Here is a 10,372-nt window from a genome sequence, read left to right as displayed (position 1 = left end):
GTCTATGCTGGGAGGTGCTCGTTCTGTCTTGCTCCACGACAACACGACTCTTGTCAGGTGGAGGGCGGGGATGGATGGCAGTATGTTCTGCATTGAGGTGAATATTTACTGGCACGGCTTATCACAACATTGAAACGACAGCAGTACGATATCTCCTTTGTGTGGCTTCATGCCAGCCTAACATTGCACGACAGCCCTCTGTCAGCTGCCGGCACAACATGAAATTAACAGCACGAGCCCAGATTATGGCAGTGCATGAGGGGCGGCATCAGGGCAATGCCACTGCATGAAGCGGCACTCTTTATAGGACACCAGTGACCGGTGATCTACATAGCTGACATGTATAACATGACGGTCTCAGGTACACATTTCCTTTTCTTTTAAAATAATTATGTGGGGTTTAGCCATAATCAGTGACAAACATGGTTTACATTTTTTTCTTGCCAATGCACTTAATCGTGAGCACGCTTTTCAAATTCTGGTCATAAACGATGGCAAAATTACGTGGTTTACGTTCTGCCATCTAACCTGCCGGTGACCTCAAACCTACCCCTGATGACCAAGTAATCTCTGCAGCTGCCGTCACTATCGGTAGATGATGTAACCCACTTCCTTGTTATCAACCCTGTTATAATATCAAGACCCCTCCGCCCCTTTACCTTCATGTATATACAGATACGCACAAACAAAAGTACCCCCCCCCCCGCCCCAAAAGAAAACAATAACAACCACCACCAACCAAAAACAAAACAAAAAAATCAAACCCCACTCAAGCCATCTCCGATACGCCATCACAAGCGATGGTCGTGGACCTCTCTGCAGTCGTCATGTCCCTGCCCGCAGCAGGCGGCCTCTGCATCATCACCCGCTTCAGCAGCTGCTCGTCCCTCTCGCTTAGCTGTCGGCGCACGACGGGCAGCCCTGAGGGTCGGCGGTGGGCGAGGGAGGTCGCCCCGCAGCCTCCGGCACCACCTCGTTGGGCAACCTTACCTCCGTGTTGACCTGATGGGGCAGCAGCGCTGACTTCGGACCCAAGGCGCTTGTCGCGGTGCTGCGTGTCGCACGAGTGCAGGGTCTGGTCACTAAGCGAAGGGGGACGGCCCCGGGGTAGGGGGCCAGGACCGCGCTCTTTCCGGGCCGGGCTCGCGCACCGTCGGCACAGGGCATCTTGAAGCGGGGCCACCAGCGGCAGCCGCCTGCAACACGCACACAGCTGCGAGGAGATGTCGTTGTCTGAGTTCAGGGTGTAGCGAGCGGATAAAGACTTCGATGTAAACTTTATTTTGCACGGTGTTCTTAGAGCGCGCAGTTGCACATTGTATACTTAAATCTTTTGACTTGGAAACGAGTGATGTGCGCCCGATGGCAGCCGTCAGTCGGCTCTTCCCAGGTAGGCAGTCTGTCGTGCAAGTGACTAAAGCGCTTAGAGCTTGGTTTCCGACGTAAAACATCGGTTGGAAAGGTAATGACAACATGCATACAAATACACAAATTCAGGTGGAGGGAGATGTGAGAAAGCAGCAAGGTGGCAGAATAGTGAAGACGTTTATCTGCCAATACAGTGTCCGTGAAGGTTAGGTTCAAAACCCGCTCTCCCCCTTTCTCCTATATTTGAGTGAAAAACCAAACTGAGCGTCTGGTCATTCGGATGAGACGATAAACCCAGGTCCGGTTTGCAACACGCACTTTGCGCACTGAAAAAGAACTCATTGCAACAAAAAAACTGTTGTTCCCTGGCAAAATTATGTAAAAGAAACCTACTCTGACAGGTACACAAATATAAATGCATGCACTCAAGGCCTGGCAAACGCGTTGGGTAATGCTGCTGGTCAGGCATCTGCTTAACAGATTTGGTGTAGCGTATATGGATTCGTCCGAACGCAGTGATATTTCCTTGAGAAACTGTAACTAAGAAATATGATTTTAACTTAGTGTTTTCATATTTCTTATACTTTAATGTACTTAGGTATACAAATTTGTTTTATTTCATGTTAGGTTAATGTTTTCGGCTCTCAAGGCCGAAACAATGCGACGGGTTTACGCGCAGGACAGGCATCTTTGCTTTCTCTGGTTTTTGGAAGGTGTTGGGTGTTGTTTAGCGTATATGGATCCACCCGCACGTTTCACGCCTCCCGGAAACTGAAACTGCTGAAGAATGAGTAAAAAAATAAATAAATGGAAAACGAACGAACAAACACCGGTGGCATAAATTTACCAGCCTGAATTCAGAACCATTAAGATTACGAATCCCACGTTTCGCCATTTCTATCAATTTTGCTGTCCCACGTTCAGTCACATCTTACTGAGCGAATCTGACTTTAAACTGTTACGTCAACTTGGTTGCTACAGATCGTAGTAATATGAAGGTGCTTTTTACGCCTTTCTTCTAAAACCCGCGAATTAATTATCTCTTTCAGAGCCCCGCTTCCAAGCTAAGTTTCTACAAACACAAAGAAATAAAGAACGAACATATGCTTGTCTGTGATAAAGAGGTGCTTCGCTACATTCTCCGGTAAAAACTCGCTATCTTCCCCTCTGCTCCCGTCTCTGTGGAAAGGCTTCTGTACTTTTTACGCTTGTAAATAATATATCTTGACTGTGCTGTCACCTGTAGTTAAACCAGCTTTCTTGACAAACGGGCAGGATTACCTTGAAGACGATCAGTGATCAATATGAATATACTGATGATCCTCAGAAGACATCGAGACTTCCCCAGAGCCATGATGTGCTATACGCAAAACGCCCGGCCTAAGACTTTCAGGTCTGAGTTTTCCTGCATTGAGACTATCGAACCACAGAACATGAATTTGCCTTAATCAAATACCTAGCTCAGATCCCTGAGGATTCTTAACTCGTAAATCACAACATCATGCATCCACTTGTAGAACCTGGGACAACGGCAGCGACACTGACAGCAGTAGAAGCAGTAGGTATATATATATATAGGAGGAGAAAATTTACCAGCAAAATAAAGGTCTTTCTGTCCTCCTGGCTGATTCCGAACTTTTTTTTTTTAGCAACACGCTGACTCACAACACAGCCCGATATTCCTACCGATTTTGTGTTAGTAAACCACTGTACGCTAGGCAGCAAACTTAAAGCCCTACCTGAGGTTTCTGCAGATCCTGGTGCTGAAGATGCCATAGATGATGGGGTTAGCGGCTGAGTTGAGCGGGGCCGCACTCTGGATCAACGTGGACAGAGGGTCGTTCTGAGGGATGACGCCAAACAGTTCCAGAAGGTTGTACATGAAGAACGGGCTCCAGCACAGGATGAACACTGTAAAAAATAGTTAAATCTGAACAACAACAACAACAAAGATAAATATGCGTGGCGACATGGGTGTGTGTATGTCTGCATATATGACTCTCAAACTAGGAGGCAAGACTGCACTCTTAGCATAAAGGGCTAGTTGGCGTTTGGGAACCAGTAAGCTTAGAATTAAACACGATATGATTCTGGATGAGGGGTTTGTGCGGTAGTCCTTGTGCAGACATGAATTCTTTTCCATCACAGTGATTTTAAGAAAAGGTCAAACGTTTCCAGCTGAATCAAAAATTTATACGAACAAAACAAAATATCAGAAACGGACTGACGACAGTGAATACTGTACTAATCACTTGAAAAGAATTAAAAAACATATTTATGGGTGTGATATTTTCACACACACACACACACACACACACACACACACACACACACACTAGTTTTAGAAACGTTTCTCAAAAAAAGAAAAAAAAAAAGAAAGAAAAATCATGATAATGGACGCCGACTTTAGAAATCAGAAAATGGAGCTCTAAAGGAAACTTATCTCAATAAAGAAATTTCGATGAAATATAAATCAGTCCGTCTGAAATTAGTAAATGTGAAAAAATAAAAATAAAACATAACATAAACACGTGAAATGAATGAATGACTGAAAGGAAGAAAGAAAACCTGACAGAATGGATCGGGACTCGGCCAGAAAGAGCGAATCGAGGTCTGAGAAAAGACAACGAGAGACAGACATACAGGGGCAGAAAGAATGGTGGTGATGGGTTGTGGGGGTGCCGGTGGAGGCAGACAGGAATGCAAGAAGACGTGAATGAGCAGACAAAAGACGTAGGTATACAGAGAAAGAATAACAACAACAACAACAACAACAAAAACAACAACAAAAAACAAAAACAAAAACGCCCCCTCCCCCATCTAAACGGAATTGAAGAAAATCAATGAGACAGGGAGGAAAAAAAATGTGTGTGTGTGTGTGTGTGTGTGTGTGTGTGTGTGTGTGAGAGAGAGAGAGAGAGAGAGAGAGAGAGAGAGAGAGAGAGAGAGAGAGAGATTGCTCAGACATATATAATCAGCAATTTGACAAACCGACAGATAATTACATGAACATCACTACAATCTCTCTCTCTCTCTCTCTCTCTCTCTCTCTCTCTTTCTCTCTGACCAATGACGATGATGAGGGTCATTTTGATGGTCCGGATCTTGGCCTGGGGAATGATGCTGCGGCCAGTGTCATGTCGCTGCCCCTCCACGCCTGATGACCACTGCCGGTCCGCCCCCGCCCCGTTGGTCCCTGCACGCACACACACACGTGGACAGACGCGCATACACAAACACATGCACACACACACAAAGGCGCGCACACAATTCTTTTTGTTGTATATCTTTCAAAAACAAAATTTGCGTTTGTTTCTCTTAACTTGAAAGTACAGTTACCAGGGCATAATCTCAGACAGTAAGTAAACTTGATTCCAGACCTGCTGTATACTCTTCTGTATGTTGTTCAGTGTGGAAACAATCAGTGAATCAGTAAATGGAACATTTGCATCAGGATTTCGCCCACAGCGCTGATACAAACATTGATGCAAAGCTCTGAACCGAGGGACCTGCACACATCTTAGAAATATTTTTACATTAATATTACACATACCACATATACGCGCACACACTCAATCTTTGCGATTTATGTCCGTGTGTGTGTATGTGTGTGTGTGTGCGCGCGCTTAAGTACGTATTGCATGTGTGCTAAGTATGGTGTGTGTATGTGCGTGTTTGCATGAATGTTGTTATGATCCTTGACTTAAAAAAAGAAGAAGAGTTTTTAAACTTAAAAAAATCCTCTCTTTTTTTTGTTTTTGGTTGCAAACACTGTCCATTTCTTTTCCGTTTTTTTTTTCATTACCAATTTTTTAATTCATTGTTATTTCTTCCCATTGCCTTTCCCTATCTCCATTTGATTTACTCTTTATCTAAATCTATTTTAAGTATAGTCAAGTTCAGAGTAGCTTCTTGTTTTTTTTTTTTAAATCCATCAAAAAAAAAAAAAAATCAACCTATTTTGAAATAGGCCCGCATAAGGCTAATCTGATAAATCGAAATGCATTCCCCACAGTGTGTACGAAATGTGCAGCGTAAGTTATCCTGTTCTGTCTTAGTTGGGTGCATCTTCTTTAGCAGAGGTTTAACAAGACCTCCACACACGCACTTTTAGAATAAAATCTCCAAAGTTCGTCATAACTTTGATTTATTTCCATTCTTTTTTAAGTCATGTCTGGGTTATCGATCTCTCAAGTTTTACTACTTTAGAACTGTGCAGCTGAGGACTGAATTCACACACACACACACACACACACACGAGGGGAGTCCAATACTGGTGAGTCTTCAAAGTCAATATTTGCTTTAAGCTTGTGTCCAGTTTAAAGCCTTGTCCATTAAGAAGCCCAAACAGCCCAGGGGGGCAGAAAGAAGGGACCCAAACCTCATTTCTCCCTTTGACACTGTCTCGTTCTGGCGCAATCCCCCTCCGCCCCCCGTACCCCCTTACCCCTCACCCTCACCCCACCCAGCCTCCTTCCTCTAGGCATCATGACTTATTAGGAAGAACACGAGGTTGCAGCCAGTTCCGATAAAAAGAAGAAGTTGAAGATAATGAAGAAGAAAAGCAAAACAAAAAAAAGCTCATGATGGATGACATTCAGGGAGTATTTCCCTGTATAGCACTTACTTCACACAGACACTCACACAGTCGCACATACACACAAGCGAAAGAGATCGCATAAAAAAAACAAAAAAACCGGAAGAAGAGAAACACGTAGACGTTAAGTAAGTCGGAAGGGAAGAAATGATAAAAAAAAGTAAAAAATACTGCTCTACAGAACTCGAAGCTTCGAGAGTTAACGGGAAAGACACAGGGGTGTCCGATACCTTACTACATCCAGCACTTCCTCTTCCAACTCACCCCATTCCCCCTCCTCCCATCCCCCCACCCCCCAAAAAAAGAAAAGTCCAAGGTGCAGGTGACACTCCGAACAAACTAGAATGAACTGGAGACTGTTGGCTTTACAGTAAAGTACCAAACTTTTGTCTAATGTCCTGAGTAACACGAGCAGGGGGAAGAAGCATTATGGACCCCCCACCCCACCCCCACGCCCCTGTAAGTACCCCCCATCCTCACCCCCAACAGGAAATGGTTTTGGGGAAGGGGGTGGACGGGATGAGTAGAATTACCGAACGTACAGCCGTGGAATCCACTCGTAAAAAACGATGGATTCGCTTCCTCGATCACCCCTCCCCATATCTCTCCACCCCCCGGATTACTTTTTATCTTTGCCAAACTGCTGTAGTGGTCGCTCAGACAGTCACACTTTCGCTCTAAATCCTTCTTCTTCTTCGTTCGTGGGCTGCAACTCCCACGTTCACTCGTATGTACACGAGTGGGATTTTACGTGTATGACCGTTTTTACCCTGCTATGTAGGCAGCCATACTTCGTTTTCGGGGGTGTGCATGCTGAGTATGTTCTTGTTTCCATAACCCACCGAACGCTGACATGGATTACATGATCTTTAACGTGCGTGTTTGATCTTCTGCTTGCGTATACACACGAAGGGGGTTCAGGCACTAAAAGGTCTGCACATACTGAGCTAGGAGATCGGAAAAATCTCCACCCTTTATCCACCTGGCGCCGTTACCAAGATTCTAACCCGGGACCCTCAGGTTGAAATCCTACGCTTTAACCACTCGGCTATTACGCCCGTCTATGCCCTGAATTCTAAAACGACAACAAGCATAACTAACAAAGTCGCTTAATTAAACCGGTATTTACAACCCCCGAGGTAATGTTAACACTGTTTTTTTCAATGATCATAATTATTGTATGCGCCTGTTCCGATACCGCATTGTAGCTTTTCACGCTATCCAAAGCGAAGGCTTGCAGCTGCCTTTCCCTTTCTTTCTATTTTAGCGCAGTCAGAGTCAATGCTTCGAAGCTGTCTACTTCTAAGATAGCGTTTTTTCCTAATAAAAAACTCGTTTCTGATATCAAAAGAAAATATGTTCTTTTTAAAACGAAAAAAACCCTGTAAATCCAAGGGGGTGTCATTCAGTCCTGGATTTCGTTACAAAAAAATAATATTCGATTTCCAAAATTTTGTTAGAAAATATTTAATCTCCCAAACCTCAAGCTAATCAGGAGCATACTATGAATGACATTAATATATCCCAAGCAATAAGATATAATATTTTGCATTCAGAACTTGAATTACACAAATATATAGCTATATAGCTGTTAGTTGCACTGGCTGTCACCCTTTTAGTGCTGGAAGGGGTAGCGAAGTTCTGAGCGCGTTTCTTGTCTTTCTTCTGGCATCCTTGAGTCAGAGACGACTGACCCTGGACCTTTGCATTGTCAGTTATAAGTTTCTCAAGGAGGCATCGCTGCGTTCGGACATAATCATATGCGCTACACCACATCTGCTAGGCAGATGCCTGACCGGCAGCATTACCCAACTCGCTAGTCAGGCCTTTCGGTGCATGCATATTTATTAATGTACATATTGTTACGGGCATGGTCACCAGTGATGGCCTCAGACTGACCCAGAGAAGGTGGAAGCCATTCTGAAGATGCCAAAGCTTGAAAATATTGAGAGTGTCCGGCGATTCTGTGGATTCGTCAACAACGTCTCAAAATTTCTTCCAAAGCTGTCTGACATTCTAGAACCAATCAGACAACTTATGCATGTGGATGCTGAGTGGGTCTGGACTCACTCAAGATCAAGCGTTTGAGAAAGTTAAAAACTTGTGACTGAGGTTCCAGTTTTGAACTTCTACAATCCTCAAGAAGAACTGACTATTCAATGCGATGCGTCTCAGACTGGACTTGGTGCTGCTCTTTTGCAAAATGTTAGTCCTGTGGCATATGCCAGCCGAGCATTGACTGAAACTGAAACCAGATGTGCCCACGTTGAAAAGGAAATGCTGGCAATTGTGTTCTCACTGGAAAAATTCCAATACACATTTGGCCGACCAGTCCGCATTGAATCAGGCCACAAGCCGCTTGAAAGCATCCTACAGAAACCTCTCTCTTCTGCTCCGAGAAGACTGCAAGGCATGATGCTTGGCATTCAAGGCTATGACATCACAGCCCATTACAAGCAAGGCAAAGAGATGTATCTAGCCGATACACTATCCCGTGCCTACATTCAAACATCAAACAACCAGGAAGACATTGAATGTGTCAGCATGACTACTTTCCTTCCTATCCGAACAGAAAGAATTAAGCTGAAAACTGCAACTGACAAGGATGACAAACAAGACATTCCTGCTGAATTACTTCCATACTTCAGCTTCCCTGATGAACTGTCAGTTCAGGATGGACCGATATTCAAAGGAGAAAGTGTTATCATTCCAATCTCTCTGTGCCCTGAAATGAAAACTGCAGTGCGCTCATCTCATTCCGGCATTGATGGTTGCTTGAAAAGAGCCAGAGAATGTCTTTTTTGGCCAGGAATGACAGGCGATATTAAGCAATTCATTTCTACCTGTGATGTTTGTGGGAGTTACCAAGCAACAAATCAACGAGAAACTCTCCAACCTCATGAATCCAGGCATGAGAAAAAATTGGTGTAGATTTGTTTGAGCTTGATGACAAGCACTATTTAGTGACGGTGGGTTACTTCAGCAACTTCTGGGAAATTGACAGGCTAGAAAACACAAAGGCAACATCTGTCATCAAGAAACTGACAGCACACGTTGCACGCTATGGCTCCCCGTGTGTCGTTATCAGTCATAACGGACCATAATTCAGCTGTGAAAACTTCAAGAAGTTTGCAAGAAGTTTGCTGATTCCGCTGTGAAAACGGCAAAGACTTTACTGAAAACACACGCACACACACGCATAAAAACAATAGGAACACCCCAAGCCAGTCGATGGGACCAGTCCAGCACAACGACTCATCAACAGAAGAACAAGAACTCTCCTTCCAACCTCTGAAAAGCTCCTCAAACCAAAACTCAACAAGGAAACAGAAAAGGAAAAACTACTAGCCAGTCACAGAAAACAAAAGAGGAATTTTGACAAACACTCCAGGGATCTTCCTCCTCCAGAAGAAGGTGAAACTGTCAGAATCGATACATCTACCCTTGGGATGAAAACTTGGACAAAGGCAACTGTAGTGCGACGCCACAATCCACGATCCTATGAAGTCGAAGCAAATGAAACTGTCTACCGCCGCAACAGAATGCACCTGAAGAAAGCAACTGACTGATCATCCAATTGTATCATCCAAGACAGCAGTTCCGACGGAAGAACCACACCCACAACCCACTGGGCAGACTGAAGATCCATCATCACCTGCTTCATCTGTGAAGGACAATTTACCTGAAACTCCACAAGTCTCAGTTCCAATGAATCAACAGGTGACACCAACACAGCCCGATGAAGACCCGTTCCTCAAATCCAAGAAGTTCCAGTTCCAAGGTTCCAGTCCGAACAACCCGTCCAGGCCGTGTGATCAAAACAAAACATATGAATGACTTTGTGCACAATTGAATACACTGAACAAAAATAGTTAAGGACATCTTGAACTTGTTTGACAAAGTCTGAATATGAACAGTGAATTGCAATTTGAATTTATTTTCAATTCGGACTGTATACGGGAACCGAGTTGTTAAGTCCGTTTTTCTTAATTCATTTTATTTGTTAAACAGAAGGGGATGTTACGTTATCGCATGCTAAACGCACAACTGCTAGGGCACGAGTCTCGACTATTTGTAAAGGAAGACTACTCTCTCTGCCCTCTTCCCATAACGGCTTCCCTGGTGACAGTAAAGCTTTCAAACTCGATCAGTTGTTATGATCTATTTCTCTTACTGTACACGAGAGAACGAAACATAATAATTATCAGAGTGTTTTTCTTTTACAGAGTATTGCCAGAGGACAACACTCACTTTGCCATGGCTTCTTTTTCAGTGAGCCAAGTGCGAGCTGCACACAGGATATCGGTATATTGTCTCATTCATATGAGATTATCAGTTTGATTTTCCAGTCACAGTTGGGAGAAGGGGCGAGACTGGGATTCGAATACAGATCCTCACGGTTAATGT

General features: G+C 44.1%; 1 protein-coding gene across 2 annotated transcripts in view; it reads right to left on the bottom strand.

The window, feature by feature from the left end:
• Positions 1–744: 744 nt before the first annotated feature.
• Positions 745–10,372, bottom strand: part of LOC143292770 (neuropeptide S receptor-like) — a 178,848-nt gene continuing 169,220 nt past the window's right edge. Inside the window, exons 7-9 of one of the 2 annotated variants that reach the window (XM_076603335.1) lie at positions 4,436–4,564; positions 3,108–3,279; positions 745–1,196 (exon numbers count right to left, since the gene is read on the bottom strand). In XM_076603335.1, the coding sequence (XP_076459450.1) occupies positions 770–1,196; positions 3,108–3,279; positions 4,436–4,564 (728 nt within the window). In that variant the 3' untranslated portion in view covers positions 745–769. Of the gene's footprint in view, positions 1,214–3,107; positions 3,280–4,435; positions 4,565–10,372 lie in introns of both variants that reach the window. The other variant, XM_076603343.1, reaches the window with a different exon arrangement.

Source organism: Babylonia areolata, chromosome 1 (assembly GCF_041734735.1).
Source record: "Babylonia areolata isolate BAREFJ2019XMU chromosome 1, ASM4173473v1, whole genome shotgun sequence".
Classification (NCBI taxonomy): Eukaryota; Metazoa; Mollusca; class Gastropoda; order Neogastropoda; family Buccinidae; genus Babylonia; species Babylonia areolata.
This window is presented reverse-complemented; position numbering and strand designations above follow the sequence as displayed.